The 17,301-nt window shown below is 58.6% G+C and overlaps 1 protein-coding gene across 4 annotated transcripts in view; it reads right to left on the reverse strand.

Annotated features, from left to right (window-relative positions):
• Positions 1–2,959: 2,959 nt before the first annotated feature.
• TMCC2 (transmembrane and coiled-coil domain family 2) overlaps positions 2,960–17,301 on the reverse strand; it is a 35,165-nt gene continuing 20,823 nt past the window's right edge. For 2 of the 4 annotated variants that reach the window (XM_036909712.2, XM_036909713.2), the window contains exons 3-5: positions 6,272–7,212; positions 4,956–5,091; positions 2,960–4,432 (exon numbers count right to left, since the gene is read on the reverse strand). In XM_036909712.2, coding sequence (XP_036765607.2) covers positions 4,124–4,432; positions 4,956–5,091; positions 6,272–7,212 — 1,386 coding nt within the window. In that variant the 3' untranslated portion in view covers positions 2,960–4,123. Of the gene's footprint in view, positions 4,433–4,955; positions 5,092–6,271; positions 7,213–14,037; positions 14,336–14,996; positions 16,060–17,301 lie in introns of those variants that run through there. The other 2 variants (XM_057508065.1, XM_036909714.2) reach the window with 2 other exon arrangements.

Below are 17,301 nucleotides of genomic sequence, written 5' to 3' on the forward strand. Positions count from 1 at the left end.
TGGCTGCCTGGAGGCAGGGGCACGGTGGAGGTGGCCTGTCCAGCACCACTGGGCCCAGGACACCTCATCTGGACTGTCGGCCTTGGGAGCACACGGGAACCAAAGGCAGGGGTCGGCTGCCAGAGAGGGAGGGTGCTCTGGGGGGACCTGAGCGTGGGAGGCCGTGCTGCCATCACTGCCTGGACTGCCCATCTGGCTGGCTGGGTGACTCAGGACCCACTGGCAGGTCTGGATGTGCTGGTGCAAGTCCCAGCCCCCCTCCCTCCCCACATGCTGCCCCAGCATGCCTGGCCAGCCGAGCTTCCTCCTTCCACCTCCGTGTGGTTGGCTCCAACCCTCAGGCTGGAAGGCCATGCCAGCCACCGGCTCAAGCCCTATCCAGGTCAGAGCCCTCCCCGGGGGGATGGCTCAGCAGCATCCTAACAGGTATCGCACCTAGGGGTGAGCTGGGGGCAGCCTACAGTAGGCACCCACATCCAGCAGCTCCTCTGAGCCTCACAAAAAGCTTGCCACCTGGCTAGCTCACCACCACCACGTTTCAGATGAGGAAACGGAGGCCCATGACGTCACAGGTGGCCAGTGGCTGAGTCTTGACTCAAACCGGGAACTCTCAATGCTGATCCCTGGGCCCATGCCTGGCCCCCGGTCTGGAGGAGGGAAGGCCTCACGCATGGACATACTCACGGGACTGGGGTGGAGACAGCAGGCCATGGCCAAGCAGACCCCAGCCAGTGCCCTCAACCTAGGGCCAGAGCCCGTGGGGCTGGGGGGCATTGTCTGTGACTTAGGGGAAGGCCTCTGGAAGAAGCAGGCTCTCAGCTCCTGGGAAGGGGACCTGTGGGGGCCTCTCCTGGGTCATCGGGTTGGAGGCCAAGACTCCCTCAGCCCCCTCAGCCTTGTACGTTTCTGCAGGCCTTAGACTGTGCAGTTCTTTCACACTGGAACATTCCTCGGTTCTAATGAGGAGAAGCGGTAACTGCCTCGAGTTGGGCCCATGTTATGTTCTAGGCCCTGTGCTAAAATCCTGACATGCAGAATGTCACCTCTCCTGCAGCCCAAACTTGTGACCCAGGGGTCATTTGCGTTCCCAATGGCAGAGGGGAGACCGATCCGAGACAGCTGGAACCTTGTCTAAGGTGAGTGGAAGTGCTGGGATTCGAGCTCAGGTCTGCTGGCTCCAAAGCTGGCGCTCTTAATAGCAGGATCTGGACTGCACTTACGGGCCCTGCCACTGATGGGGGACTGAAGCCTGCCACGAGGATCCCTCCAGGTGCCCAAGCCCCAGCTCCCCTCCTCTCCCACCCTGTGGCCCCAGGGCTCTCCTCCGTAGCTCCTTCCCTCCCCATCTTGAATCACACCAAGTAACCTGGAGCGGTGGCGGCCACGTCACTTCCATCTGCCTCTGTGTTTGCCCAGCTCGCATCTGCTGCAGTTCCACTGCATGGGCACGGTAAACGTGCCCAGTCCAGACCAGCCACCTGCCTGCCAAGTGCTCTTGGAGCTGCAAGGCCCCAGCTCCAGGCAAAGATGAATTCTCAGCTGCCCCACTGTGTAGTCGGGGCAGGACTTTTCTAGATGCTCCCACTGTCAGGATGAAACCAACATGGGGCCTGCACTGTTCCATCTTTGCAGATGACTCTGCAGCTAAGGCTGATCTCCCCCCTCTTCTTGGACTGTTTTCTTTGCAGCCTCAGGATTAGCTGAGAATGACCCTTGCCCTCCCTTCCTTTCAGTGTGGACTGTGGCTGGCAGTGACACTTAAAAGCCAGTTCAGGGAAGGCACCTGACCTTGGGGAGGAATGTGGGAAATGTCTGCAGCCTGGAGCAGCCACCCCCCACCTGGGCCCCAGGAATGTGGGCTCCTGGCCCAGCAGCCTGTGGCCCCCAAGGGAGGTGTGTGTGTGTGTGTGTGGTTAGAAGAAAAGGAGGGTGCTGGGCCCAGGAGTGACACTGTTAGAAGCCCCATAAGGTCACCTGCTACATGGTTACATGTAAACTGCTCTGTGGTTAGAGGAGAAGATGAATCATCAGTGCGGTCCTCCTCGGGATGCCGGCACAGGGCCCGCTCTGATCCAGTTAGGACACGGCCCCTGACTCCTGCAGCCCCCTCAAGCCTTAGGCCATGGATACAGCTACAACTTGTGGCTTCTCAGACCCACAGAACCACGGGATGTCAGAGCCCCTTGAAGTTAGCGACTGCTTCCATCCCCTACTACAGATGTGGAAACTGAGGCCCAGAGAGGGCTGGGAGTTGGCCACAGGTGCATTAATTACAGCTCAGGCCTATGGTGTGGGTGCTTCTCTCACACCCTCTCCCATACCCATGCTTCAGCATCATGGAAGACGCCCTCCCAGTGGGAGACTTGAGGGGGCTCCCCACTCCCCTCCAGGGTTCCTGCTGGGAATCCAGTGCATTAACTGCTAGCGGTGAGAGCCACAGCCACAGAGTAGATGCTGAGGGCTTGGCCTCGGTGCTCAAGGCCACCACCCCAGCTCCTGGTGGGCAGGTGATCTGTTCTCCCGTGGCGCAGCATTGATAAAGCCAAGGTAACTCCAGCAGAAGCCCCACTTTGGGACTGAACCCGGGAAAAGATTTAGTAAGGACTCTGCTGCCCCCTCATGGCCACATCTGGGCATGACTGCTCCCGCAGCTCGTCTCCAAGCTCAGGAAATCGCTCCCCCAATTCCCCTCCTCCTGGAAAGTGCTTCAGAGGGGCTGGGTGATGCGGGCATCATGTCCCCTCCCTGTCGCCTAGGCCAGCGCTTTGGCTGCGCACAGCAGCATGGGAAGAGCGGATGACGCCTTGTTCAATGTTGGATCCTAGGAAGCAGGTCTCAGGGTGGCCTTCCTTCTCAGGAAGCCGGTGGGTGAGGGCCAGTCTGTTACCCAGAACGCCTGGGCGTGGGGAGACTTGGTGGTTTCCACGGTGCCAGCCTGATCAGTCAACACTAGGCAGGATGGTTTGAAAATGTAGAGGATATTTATTTCCCAGGATGGTCCACAACAGCTGACAGGTACTTCCCTCCCCTGTTCTGGGGGATTTCTCTCTCCTTTTCTGAGAAATCCCCTCTCTTCTTGGAAGTGGCCACGGGGAGGCTGGGATGTAAAGATAAATCATACACAACACTCCAGAGCCTTAAAAAAATAAAGCAACAACCTCCTCCACACAAATACACACGTACAAAACAAACACATGTATAAAAGAGGCTCCGCGCCTCCCGCCCGGGCTGAGGGGCTGCTTTGGGGTTGGCGGCTTTGGCCCAGTTCTCCCAGCCAGGATTACTCAGAGGCTAAGTGGTCGGGAAGGGCCTGACAGCCAAAACCAGCCCTGGCTTCAGAGGATGGGGGGCAGGGAGGGCCCTCTCCCTGAAGCTCAGGAGGAATAAGGTACATAGGACCAAATAAATAAATAAATAGAACCCAATGTGCTCCCAGACGTGTAAGGGCTTAGGCTCAGGGGCCCTGGGACCTGTTTCCCTGAAAAGAGCAGATCCAGTAACAGGCAGAAAGAACAACAGGGAAAACACAAGTTCAAAGCCACGTTCCACCTGGCCTCCAGAGGCTACATCCTTCAGACCCTAGAGAGGCCCAGCCCGGAACCCAGCCTCCGAAGGGCTCTGGAGGAGAGGGGGGTAAGGCTGAGCCTGCTCTCTGGCCCAGCAGGCGCCCCTCCCCTCGCCCTCGTGCCCATTTCCACAGGGGGGAACCGTAGCGGCCTCCCGGGTAGGCTTTTCCCTAGGAGGGCAGAACCACGGCCCCCCCCGCCACTATTCTCAGTGGCCTTCCTGACCCATGGCGTCCCCAGTCGGCTGGGACAAATCCTTGTGTGACTGTAAATAATCAAAAGAGTCCGTCCTGGTGTCCTTCTCTGCTCCATTTGGTCACAGACGTCCCCACTGTCTCCAGCCGGGGCTGCCCTCGAGGCTCCCTTTAGGCCAACAGGGAGAAGGCATCAGGCAGGAGCAAGAACAGAGAAGGGGGCAGGAGCTGCTGGAATGGACAGTTTGGGCAACAGGCCGACCCAGACACATACAGTCCAAGGGCCTCGGAGTCCCAGGGTCCCTCCTGGAGAAGCGTGGCCACCCGGGGGCCGGGGCAGCGTGGGGAGGGCAGGCTGGCCGTTCAGCCGGGCAGCAGCCCCTGCTCCAGGAGGTAGGCGAGGGAGTCCCGGTGCTTCCAGAGGAGGAAGAGCACGAGGACCAGGAGGGCGGTGCTGGCGATGCGTAGCCGTGTCTTCATGAGGGGCGTGATGAAGTTGGCGACGGTGGAGACGAAGACCAGCAGCACGGCCATGAGGGCCAGGATCACGTTGATGAGCTTGCCCAGCAGCGCCCGCGCGTTGGCGTTCTCCACGCCCTCCAGCTGCACCACCTGCTGCTGCTGCTGCAGCTCCAGCTTGGTGACCCGGGTCAGGCAGGACTCCACGGCCTCCTGCGGGCACAGGGCGGCAGGGTGAGCCCCGGCTGAGCGCTCCGCGCTCCAGAGAAGGGCGATGCGGGGCACAGGCCGGCCTGCTGCAGCCAGGAGCAGAGCCCCTTCATGACGGCTATGTGGGGCGACGGTAGGACGTGGGGGTCTGGGTTGTTAATGTGGGAAGGGGAGGAGCTGGCCCCATCCCAGACACCTGCCGAGGCAGCCTAGAGCCTGGAGACTCCAATGATTTGTTGGCAAGGCTGCCATCAAAGTGCTGGGGGGCTGTGCGGCCCTCCCCAGCTGGCTTGTCTTTGCACCATGCACACTCTGCCCCCAGCCTGCCTCACTCTTATCTCTGCCCCACCCCAAGCTGCCCCCTTCATCCACGTGCCCATCTGCCCCAGCCAACTGAACAGCTGGAGCTTCCGGCTTGGTAAAACCCTCCTCCTGTGGCTGCTGTCAGCTCTGTCAGCACACCTGGGCCCTCCCCACGGTCACCCTCCCCACGGTCACCCTCCCCACGGTCAGGCCCTGGCTGTACCTGGATGTCCCGAGCCCTCTCATAGGACTGGTAGGCCACCTTCTCCTCCATGCTGGCCAGCTCCTGCTTCAGGTTGGTCATCTCGTTCTGGTGAAGCTCGGTCAGGTCATTGAGCTGCTCCTCCAGCCGCTCGTACCTGGCGGAAGGAGAAGGTATGACGCCGGTCCTGGCTGCCCGAGCCTCCCTTCTCTTCCAAGGATCGATTTCACATGTTCTCAGCAATGACCACCCACCCCATGTGTTCAGCCCTGTTCCAATTTTAACAGCAACAACAATGAAAGCTACTATTTATACAGCACTTTTCATGTGCAGGCACTGTGCTAAGGAAGCACTTTTTCTACATTCTCTCATAGAATGCCCTCCACGGCCCCATGAGATAGTAACAGTGTCATCCCATTTTATAGCTGGGAAGACTGAGGCATAGAGAGATTAAATAAATTCCCTAAGATCACAGGGCTCATGACTGAAGGAGTCAGGGACTGACTGGTCTCAACCTGGGCCAGTAAGCCCTGGGCTGAGATGCTCTCCTGGGTACCAGGGACACAGGGATAGAGACATGATCCCTGCTCTGAAGGCACAAGTACCAAAAGATGCCTATTACGTGGGGGTGGTTGTTTTCAGGCAGCGTTCCCCCTCAAATTTCCAAGCCTTCTTCATATATATATATATATATATATATATGTAAAGGAAAAGTGCCAAGTGAGGAAAATATCCACAAGAATCCCAGAGAGCAAGTGCCACATGCCATGGGGGAAGTGCAGAGCACAGGGCTGAGTGGGCTGAGCAGGAGCGGGGACTCCGATGCCAGAGCCTCAGCTGGACGTTCAAACCAACCAGATACCGACATACCCTGACTTTACAGGTTTGGACTCACGTAATCTTCATGAACCCTGAGAGCAGGGGTTCATGGCAGTCACGCTTCACAGATGAGGAAGCCAGGTATGCTGAGCAGGAAGTGCTTTGCTCAAGGTAAACAGTAAATAGGAGAGCTGGGAGCTGAACCCCAGTGACCTGGCTCCAGTCTCTCCAGGTGAGAGGTCATGGAGCTGATCCCTGCCTCAGTTTCCCCTTCTGCCACTGACCACATAACCATCCAGTAAGACTGCTCACACCTGCAGACACAGGCAGCAGCTTCCCACGGGTCCCGGGAGCCCAGCTGCTCTGACCAGTCTGGAGGAAGGCTTCTCAGGGCCCCTGCCTGCCCCTTTCACCAGCCCAGGTCCCTTCTAGATGCTCCTCCACAGCCCTGACGTGGAGACCTGGTGTGGTCGCTCATGCCAGGGGTCCGCTGGGGCCCGGGACGGGGCAGCACCCACCTGTAGCGCTCCTCCTGCAGGCACTGGGTCATGTAGGTGTAGTCCCTCTGCAGCTGAGCCTTCAGGTCCTCCATCGAGTCCTCCAGGTGTGACTGTCCCTCCTTGATCTCCCGCAGCTCTTCCAGTAGAGTGTCCAGGTTTCCCGGGGCCCCGTACAGTGTGTTCGACTTGGGGCTCCCCAGCGCCCCGGCGGGCCCAGCCCCGGAGTTGCTGCCCGCCCCTGCCGAGCTGGCGCTGGCGCTTGAGCACTCGTCGTCGCTGCCGTACTTGGGGCTCGACACGAGCGTGGCGCTGCCGCTCAGCGCCCGGGCCGCCTCCTCGGGGGGCCCGTCCTCCAGGGGGTCCTTCAGGTGGGCAATGTTGTCAGCGCTGCCGAACTTGTTGCGGATGAGGCTGGCAAACTCCCGGGGCTTGGACACCACGGCGGTGTGGGTGGCCTGCGAGAGGCCTGAGAGGCTGCCCTTGACGCCCTCCACCACGCCACCCCCAAAGCCGCTGATGCCCGCGCGCATGTTGGCGCCCACGTCCTTCAGCCCCTGCTGCATGTCCCGCAGCACGTCCTTGGGCTGCCGCGAGGGCCCGTTCTGCTCAATCTCCTTCAGGCGCCGGCGGTAGTGCTCCAGCTTCTTGTGCAGCTGGGCGATGGTCTGCGCCGACTTCTGGTTCTTCTTCTCGAATACCTGCTTGATGCGTGACACCTGCTGTTTGTCGGCGTTGTTGGCCAGCTTCAGGTACTCCGCCACGTTGTCATCCCGGGCCTCCTGCTCGATCTTGATCTGCTCGGTGATCTTGAGGATCTTCTGGTGCAGGTGGTCGATGGCGGCCTTGGTCCGCTGGGGGTCTGGGGCCCCGTCCGGCACATCCAGGCTGATGGGGCCGTCGGTGTCCCCATGGCCGGGGCCGCCGGGGAGGCTCAGGGCCACGAGGTCTCCCTTGTCAACCTGGGGAAGAAGGCCGGCAGAGGAAGGATGGGTAAATCATGAGAACATTGGGGGTGGGGGGCGGGTACAGCAGGATTCTCTCCTGCGCCCCTGGCCTCCTCTGGACTTGGTTTCTCTGCTTGGAAAATGGTTGCAGGGTGAACAGGAAAGTTCAAGGAAAGAGTCCAAAAGAATAACAGTGAGGACGGTACTTCTTTACAGCTGCCACCGAGGAAGGGCTCTTGCATCTGCCGTCTGCCCGATCCCCCAACAGCCCTCAAATGCAGTCTGAGCACCTCCCTGGGCCCAGGTCAAGCAAGTTGCTCAGGGACACACACAACGAAGACTCAGAGCTCCAGGCCAGAGCTCCTGTTGCTCCACCACGGGCGCTAAGCAGGCCTGGGGCTTCAGCAGAGTCACAGGGTGGATTTCTCAGAGATGAGAGAAACCGACGCTCTGGACTCAACCTCCCCCATGGGGCTCCTGCCATGAGTGGGCGTCTCCCTTGGCGCTGACGGAAGCCTGCAGTTGGCCCTTGCAGGCCAGGGAGCCTCCCCGGCCAGGCTTCCCAGGGCAGTCCGGTGGGGCCCCCCGCCTCTGCTGACACCTCTCCCAGCCCCTCTGTTACCTTCCAGCTCTCTGGAGTCGTCAGCAACCTCTTCCGCTTCATGAGGGTGGAAGCACCCTGCACGGGGCAAGAGGCGCACCCCAGCCGCCCTGCCCACCGGGTCCTGAGGACTCAGGCCCAGAGGCAACTCGAGGGCCAAAGGGAGTAGGGACCAGTCCGGGGGCCTGCGGGAACCAGTGCCCAGCTTGGAAGGGAGCAAACGCGCGGGAAGGCGATGACGGCCCCTTTTCCTCACCAGCGGGCAGGCAGGCAGGCTTCCAGAGGGCATCAGGTGGCACAAAGGGAGGAGAAGAGAGAGACTAAGAAGGGATGGGGGCAGGGAAAGAAAGGAGGGGAGGTCACAGAAGATAGGAAAGGTGGGAAATGCAAGGTCAGACACAAGCGGGTGGGCCTGGAGCCCCCCTCTCCCAGGGCCAGCTTCCCCGTGGCCTGGTGGGGGATCTCTGTCCCCAGCTGAGTCCCCAGCGTCTTATCGCCATGCAACAGCGGAAGCAGCAGGAAATGGCTCAACCTCATGTATTTTTACACACAGCACATCCCAGGAGGCCGGTCAGGTCACTGGCTCTTATATGGGGGGTGGAGGGGGCAGGGTGGGGTATGTGTGGGGAGGGGGTTAAACACAAAGCAAGTGGCCCCATCACACACACTGGAACAGGAAACAGCCTGTGCCAATTACAGGCAGAAGTCACCGGACTCAATTTCTGCCGAGGTGCAAAGTTATTGGAAAACACCATTGAAATAGCCAGCCTGCCAAAATCAGGAGCCGGGGGAGGGTGGCTCCTCTGGGGGCTCCCTCCTGGGCCTTTCCAGGTCACATTTCCATTGGGGATGTTAGGGGTGACAGCGATGCATTCCCCAGTCTCTCCTGAAGTCAGGACTCTCCTCCTACATTTGCCTAGGGTCCCCCTCTCACCCTCCTGCCAGGAGCTCAGGACCTGCTCCTCGGAATGTCTCATCTCATATACCAGAGACGTCAATTCCACCATCTCCCTTAAATGGTCTGTCCCAGGGTAGAACTGTCGCCCCAGTCTGACTTAAAACCCCTCCCTCCTGCACTGTTCCCTGCAGTGATGGCAAAGGCCGTCCCCGCTGTGAATAGAGGGTGATCATACCTCCACTGGGGCCTTTTGGGAGAGTTACACAAGATGATGTCTAGCAGGCACTGAGCACAGAAGGCATACAGAAGGCACTCATAAACGCTGTCTGAATCTAGGCAAGCACAGTTCTTCTTTGGGGGGCGAGGAAAAGAAGTTTACTTAAGAGATTATACCAACAAATTTACTCAATATTGATATAACAATATAGATATTGAACTACACAAAATTAAGTTCTATATGAACACACGGCTGTTGATGTTAAAGAACCCCAGCCCTCTTAGACGGCCTCTGTGCTTTCCAAAGAGGCTCAGTTCTTTTCTTCCATTCGCTCTGGCGGGGGAAATGTCCAGGAACCGAGTTCTGGCTCTGGCTGCATGCCGTGTGATGCTCTGTGCTCGGCGGTTAACCTAGCGAACAGTAATGAGAAGCATAGCTCTCCCCAAGGAGGCGGGCGGCTGCCCACCGATCTGGAGGGAGTAGGGGGCGCTAATGAGACATGATGTGAACACGGTGTGAAAAGCAATCAGGACTGCGAAGTGTAAAATAGCAAATTCCCTGCCTGTCACAGCTCTACTTTGGCAGCCTGGTGTCTCTCCTCCCTCGATTTGGAGTCGGTTGGCTTACAAGTGGAAAAATGAGTTGAAGCTGGCAGTGAAATCCCTGTGAATGAGAGAACAGATGCTCCCAGGAAAGCCAGTGGGGGCCTGGTGGTGGGCTGGAGCGGCCCAGGGCTGAGATCCTGGCCCCCTCGCCCACTCTTCTCCTCTGCCCTGGGGCCCAGACTAGAGGCTGGAGGTCCCACAGCAGGACGCCAGCTCTTTCCTGAGGTTCACCATGCCTGGGTCTTGCTGGTGGCCCCCAGTCCACAGTATGCCCACTCTGTCTTCCTCTCCCACAGAGGAGGAAGGCGGAGAGTTCCCTGTGCCCTTCCCTCCCCAGGCTCACCCTGCCTCAGCAGCTGTGGCCTTTCAGGACAGGAGGGAGACAGGCTGGCCCAGGGGAAGAGTGCCAAGGAGGTGGATGGAAGTCAGGCCGAGGTGCAAAGAGGGATTGTGCTTTAACAAAGGAAGAAAAATTAGAGCGTAAGAAGCAAAAGATAAGAAAGCTGTTAAGAGGGAAGGAACAGGCAGCGTATGAGAAGAGGAGATGAGATTTGCCTCCAAAAAACAAAAGAATAGCAATGAGAAGGAGACAAAACCTGTGCGGGGCAATGGAAAGGACACCGAATTTGGAGTGAGACACCGATTTAGAATCCTGGCTCTGTCCCTCACCAGCAGTGTGCCCTCAGATATGTCGTTAGCTTTTCTGGGACTCAGTTTTCTCACCTAGAAAAGGGGGATGATTCTACCTACCTCAAAGAGCTGTCAGGAAGATGAAATGAGTACAGTCTCAGGGCATACAGCAGGTGCTCAAAAACAAACAAAAATAAAGTGAAACTTCACTCCTGCTAAGATGGCTATCATTTTAAAATGGAAAATAAAATGGGGAAATTAGAACCCTCATACATTGCTGGTGGGAATCCAAAATGGGGCAGCAGCTGTGGACAACCGTTTGGCAGTGCTTCGACCGTTAAACAGAATTATCATATGACCCAGCAAACCTACTCCTAGGTACGTACCCAGAAGAATGGAAAACGGGTACTCAAATGCTTGTACACCAATGTTGACAGCAGTGCTGTTTGTGGGAGCCAAAAGGGCCACAACTCAAATGTCCATGGGTGACAAGCAGTGAACGGATGAACAACAGTGGTACATCCACAAGTGGAATATTATTTTGGCAATAAAAGGAATAAAGTATTGATCCATGCTACAACATGGACGAGCTACAAGAACATTACACGAAGTAAAAGAAGCCAATCACAAAAGGTCACATATTGAAGGATTCCATTTGTACACAATGTCTGGAATGGTTAAATCCATAGAGACAGAAGGGAGACCAGTGGTTGCCAGGAGCTGGGAGAGGAATAAATGGGGAATGATAAATTATGCACATGGTTACCTTTGGAGGAGATGACAATGTTCTAGAACTAGATAGAAATGATGGTGCACAACCTGTCGGCTTGGGCTACAGCCCCGACCAATGTCCTATGACAGAGTGGGTCTGCGGGAGGCTATCAGGGACCCTGGTCCCACTGCCTCATTTTCAGGAGAGCAGAAGCTCCTTCTAATGCACGCCCACCCCTTTTCTTGGGGCTGGGTGACTACAAATTGGAGCAAAGCAGATCACTCAACTCCCCATCACCAGCAGGCAAAAACCCCCAGGGTCCCAGCACAGAGCATGGCTGGACCCAGGACCACTGTTCCTCTCTCAAAATGGTCACAGAGCCTCGTACAGCCAGCCCACCCAGACCCATCTCTGTGCCCAGCTGCCAGCAGCACACCTGGGCTGTTGCCCCAGCACCACGGCTCCTCACTCTCCTGCCTGTGAGGGGCTGGACACTCCACAGGTCCCCGCCCCCAGGATCAATCCTGTGCACAGGCTGGGCAAGCGCTAAGAGGAGGACCGTGAGGCGGCATGCTGATTCCATGATCGCCTCCTCGCCAGGCAACTAGGTCCCATGTTGCTCCAGCTCAGGGTGCCCACCAGCCAGGGCTGAGGTCAGAGCCCTTATTCTATACAAAGGTGGAGGTCCAAGAAGTACTGATGAATATTCTGGAAGAGCCAGATCTGGGATGTCAAGTGCGGAGTGCAACTCTCCCTATTCCTCTCCCTGCTCTGGTGGGGGCTGGCTGTGGCCCCCACATGCCAAGGAGCACCCCCTCCTCAGGTCTGGAAGCATCACAGGCTCTCCTTTCTGCCCCCTTCCAGCAACTCTAAACAAAGCCGGATTAGGCACCCTGCCAGACCCCAGGAGTTCCCCAGCCCGGCTCCCCTGGGCCTCCACCTCCTCCCAGACCTGAGCTTATATCCTCGTGCTGACCTGCCCCAGGCACAGGCAGCTCTTCCTCTCTCGCCCTGGCCTGGCAGCCAGGATCCCTGCTGCCACAAGCACACTGTGGGGACTGTCCAGACGCAGACCTTCCAGGCTTCCGTGGGCGAAGCCCTGTTCAGGGAGGGCAAGGGCGCTTGCTCTGTGGATCGTGAAACCGGACTGTGGTTCCAGGTGTTCAGCAGTAGTACACATACACGAAGCCCTGATCCATGTGCACCATGTCAGTGATCACTTCTTGCATGGACAGGGTGCTCCACACTGGTGCTCCCAGGGTCCTGGGAGATTGCAGGGGGCACCCTGCCTGCTTCCCCACTCCAAGGGACAAGAAACCCCTTCCTAGATTGACTCGGTGCCCCTGTCAGGGTGCTCAGGGTGGGCTGACGCAGAAGACGGGGCCCTCCTGTCCCCGTCATCCGCTTGGGTGTCGGAAGCCAATGCTAAGGTTACTCTTAGACAGAAAAGAAAAGAAAGGAAAAGACCTACGCTTCCTTTTAGGAAAACAGGCCAGTCATTATCCTGGGACAGGTGGCCCGCAGGTCCCCTCTCGGGGGGTGGGTGAGAACAAGGGAGCCCTCAGGAGTCAATCCTGACCTGTTTGTGGGTCTGGCCAAGTGGGCTAAAGTCCCCACAAGATGTCACTCCTGGGCAGAACCCGGGCTCCCAGTGGCCAAGAGCCCAGCAAGTGAGTGTGACGGGGGCTGTCGGGCCCGGGGGCTCAGCAGAGGTGTTCCTGTCCGCCGGCCTCCGGCCCTGCGACTGGCTGCAGCAGCCCTCCTGGGATGGGGAACACTCAGATTCCCCAGAGGGACAGGGAGATCGGCCAGGCCACGCAGAGAGGAGAATCCACGGTCAGCTAGAAGCCTTCTGCCCAAAGAGGCAGTTTGACCTCATGGTGAAACTGGGAGGAGGGGACCCCGACGTCCCCACCACCAATCTGACATTTTAGCCAGAAAAATCATTCCAACCCTCGCGCCTGGATCCGGGGCTGCCCCCACACCCCCAGGCCAGCGGGCACAGCCTGCCGTCTCTTGGTGCTTTCCCTCCCTGGCGGGATATGCGGGCAAACTGAGATGACTCGACCCGGCTCTACACGGAGCACCGGAGTGCCTCGGTGGGGTGCGGGGGGTCTCGGCCCACCCGGCCGTCCCACTGGTGCCTGGAAGCCTATGCAGCTTTTCCCCAGAAGGCAGGCAGGCAAACACGTAGGCGTTTAATGGAGTCCACACGGGGCGGTCTGTACACCCGCGTCTGTCCGTCCACCAGGGCAGAGTGGGGCGAGGCCCCGGCACCACCCAGAGGCTTCGAGGGGCAGCTGCCCGAGGCAGCTGGCTCCTCCCGCACTGCCCCTTCCCGTGTGGCATGCCCGCGAATGTACAAGGAATGTCCTGCTGCCGCAGGGAGTGGGGTGCACAGTCCGTACAGATGTGGAAATGTGCTCATCTGTGAGGTCATGGACTCTTCCCTCCCTGACCTTCAGGGCTGCTCCCCCTTCTCAGGGACTCTCCTCTCCTCTAGCCCTGGGCTGCCAGTCCTTTCCAGTTCTGTCAAAACCACACCCTCCCCTCTGTGGCCTCATCCCTGGCCCACTGAGACCAATGCCCTTTGTCCACCCAAATACCCTGCGCTCTCCTCTCCTTCTCACCCCACAGAGCCCAGGCTGTACCCCGGAGCCCCGTCCCACTTCAGGTCCCCTCCCTGCCCTCTCCTCTGCATTCTGCAAAGCCTCTGAGCCCCCGGCACTAGGCCCCACCTGGGCTCTCCAGCTGTCCACCTGGAGCCACTGCTCCCTGGACCTTCATGCTCCTCTCCCCTCGTCACTGTTTCTCTGAAGACAGAAGTGACCACAACAGGGAACATCCCTTCCCCTGAATTCCACGTCAGCTTCTCTGGCCCAAGTGGAGTAACACACGGCCACTGGTTTCTGGGGGCGCCTGTGCCAGGGCTCACCCATCCTGCACAAGACACCCTCGCCCGACCCTGGGCCTCTCCCCGCACTCTTCAGCCTGAGCCTGGAGGCTTGGTGTTTGCCGCCTCCTCCCTCCCTCCCCCTCCTTCCATGAAGAGTTTTCCTCAACAGAGAGCAGAGGGGCCCAGGCTGAGACCAGAGGGAGAGCAAAGCCCCCTAGACAAACTGCAGAAATGGCTTTCCCGTCCTGGTGAACTCTCCCTCCACCCACCAGGGGCCTCACCTGTGTGGGGAGCGCTTCCCGGAGCCGTGCTGGCAATGGGGTGCCAGGGGCCCTGAGAGTCCAGCTTTCTGTGGGCTGGGCCAGGCCCCCAGGGTCAGAGTTCCTGAGCAGCCCCGGGCTTGCCAAGGGAAGCCGGGGTCTGCGAGCAGGGGTACCCAAGCTCCCAGGCTCTGCAGCCGCCATCTCCAGGCTGAGGCCAGCCCAGGGATTAGGGGTGGATTGCTCTGGGAGATTTCGCCCTCCCTAGGGCTCACAGGCCACTCCTTCCCATCTGGGAGGAGAGAGAGGATGACCCAGAGGGTAGACCAAGCTCTAATGAGGTGTCTCCCACCCCGCCCTGCCCATCTCTAAGTCCAGCGACTGCCACTGTGAGATCGGTGCACATGAGGACACTCAGGTGTGACAGGCAGTAGCCCCGGCCCTGGCATACCAACATCATTGACCTACCCAGACGGGTACACTGCCATCCCTCTCACCGTGCATGCCTGGAAATGCCTCCCACCGTCAGAAGCCCTCTCACAGATACAGGCACAGTCCACTGACTCCCTTGTCCAGCCTCATAATGGGGGCGGGTCTCCCAGCCAGGCTTCCAGGATGGAGAGGAGCTCTCCAAACCCCAAAAGGCTGGAGCCCGGAGGGGGTTCCTTGTCGGGCCCCACACAGCCCAGAGTCCTCTGCCTCTCTCCCTGCTGCCCTGCTCACTGGCTTATGGTACCATTGCTCCCAAGGCAAGAACCCCCTGGAGGAATCAGACCACAGCCAGCTTCACCCCAGGAATTCCTCTGCTCTGAGACCCTCTCCTGGAAATCCACTCTCAGCTCTGCACATCACTGCGGCTACTTCTCCACTAGCTTCTGCTTCCCACTCCCCACTGCCCACTGTTCCTCGCCCTCACACCCCACTCCCCCGAGGTCTGCCCAGGCAGAGACACCAAGAGAAAACCTGGCTGGCAAACTCACAGCGGTCTCTTCCTCCCTGGACTTCATCCTGACAGTCCCAGCAGGAAATCCTATGAGTGGCCAGCAGGGGGCGCGAGAGGCCCACAGTTGAGGAGAGCAAGGTGCGAGGCTGGTGACAGGAGACCCCGCAGAGCTGGGGCCTGTTGGGTGTCTCGTAGGGAAGCTGCCTGCGACAGAATCACCAAAGACGCAACTTCTGCACCCACTTGAGCCTGACGAGGAACTCAGGGCTTAAATACTGAGGGTGGGTGCTGATCATGCTGACGGGGCGGTGCCCAGAAGGCACAGAGAGATAGGAAGGTCCTAGCGCTATCTCTGGGGCCCAATGCCAGGGTTTGCAGCCAAAAACACCAACAGCGGGAATCCCCACACTCTGGGCTCATGGAAACTTTACAAATATTTGTGGTGGCCAATGACTTGGGGTTTGTGAGGGCAGGAACCTAGCAAAAGCACAGCACGCAGGTCCCGATGTCTGGGTGGCCAGTGACACATGGGGTCGGGGAACGTACCCAGCAGGGCAGCACATCTGTAAATGACCTCCTTCCTGTAGTGCTTGATTTTTACTTTATGCCTGGGCACCATGCACTTTCCTCTTGCACAACAGGGAAATAGGCCTTAGGTCCCACTGCCCCTAGGAAGGCAGAGATCAGATTATGTCAAGGCCCTGCGTAAATACATCAGTGCTGAACATAAGACTGACCCAGTGTTTACACCCGTAGAATGACAGATCCATCCCCCTGAGCTGCAGTCGAAGGCAGTCCATCTACCCTGTTCTGTCCTTGGCGCTCACAGAGACGGCCTGGTCTTCCTGCCTCAAGACATCCCTCCCCCGCCTCTCTCCTTTCTAGGCTCTACCACGCTAAGATTTGTACCCTTTCTTTACGAACAGAAAAAGAGAAGGCGGTGGCAGCAGGTTGGAGGCAGGATGGGGCTGAGAAAGCTGAGCCCTGGGGCTCCCTCATCAGGTCTTGCTCCCGGGACTATGGGATCAGGAAGACTCAGAAGCACCAGAAACAGGTTCCTGCAAGACCGCATTGTACCACCAAGATGACCCTGAGATCACCTGCCATACAGGCATCCGGCAGCTCCCCTCTGGGGACAACCAAGCCAACAGCACCATAACTGAACATCAGGAAAAGGCAGGGGGAGCTCGGGGGTGAGCCAAATGCCTGCTAAGAGAAAAGGAACAGACAGGAACAAGGATCATGTCTGCCAGACAGCCAGCAGGAAAGAGAGCCCTTCTCCTCTAGAGGCTGCTCCTGTATTTACATGTATGAAATGTCCCCACAAGAATGCAGAGCTCCCTGCTCTGGGGACGGGCACCAGGGAGCCCAGAGCACTGAGACGAGGTGGGGTAAGTGATGTGAGCCCCGGGTCTGGGTCTCACTTCCATACTTGCTATGGGCCGGTGGGCCCTGAGGCTCTGTCCACAAGGGCAGCAGGAGGACTGTGTGAAGAGCAGGGCCTTGGAAAGCCCTGGCTGAAGGGGAATGTGTGGCAGGAAGACGTGCCAAGGTGGGCTCCGGGGGCGCTGGCTAAGCTCTCCGTCCGCACAGGCTCTGTCCCTGTTTCTTCATAAGTGCAAGAGGCAGTGGGCTCTGCGGAGCAGTGGCCCAGAGGAAGGGGCCTTTGGGAGGGGCCCGTGGCGTTGGGAGGCGGAGGAGGGCGTGAACGAGCCAAGCGCTGGAGACTCTCTTTGCAGCCCAGCCTCGGTTTCCCTAGCTGCAGTAGTACCTGTGATCGTCATCTCCCCAGGCTCTAGTGAAGATAGAATGGGAGCATGAGCAAAGGGCCTGACACACACTGTGGGCTTTATTGAAAACAATGACTAATCTGGAGGCTCCCTCATGTTCACATACATGTAGACACACACATACCAGTCATTCCAAATGGCCCCTGGCTTTGCCTGGGACAGAAAAAGCCAGAGAAGTAACTGCCATATGGAGCAAAGAGGAGAGGGTGGCTGGGGGACACACAAAGAGCTGCAGTGGGTGCTGGAAGAAGCCACAAAACATCTATCCTCCTGCAAAGAGAAGGTGCTGCCAGGTAAGTGCCATCAGGTGGACTTCCGGACAAGTCCTGGCCGTCCCAGCCCCCCGCCGCCTCCTCTCTGGCCTGACGGAGAAGCAGGCCCCCTCTCGGCCCAGGCAGGGCATTGCTGTCGTTCAGAGGCTCAGGCAGCTGAGCCGCACAGGTGTCTCTGGCCTGACTCGTTCCACTTCTCCAGTCAGGCTGAGTCCGGGGCAACAGATGGGCTCCTGCGGTCCCGGAGAGGACCCTGGAAGGAGGCCCAGGTCCTGCCCAC

The sequence above is a fragment of the Manis pentadactyla genome, chromosome 9 (assembly GCF_030020395.1).
Source record: "Manis pentadactyla isolate mManPen7 chromosome 9, mManPen7.hap1, whole genome shotgun sequence".
NCBI lineage: Eukaryota > Metazoa > Chordata > Mammalia > Pholidota > Manidae > Manis > Manis pentadactyla.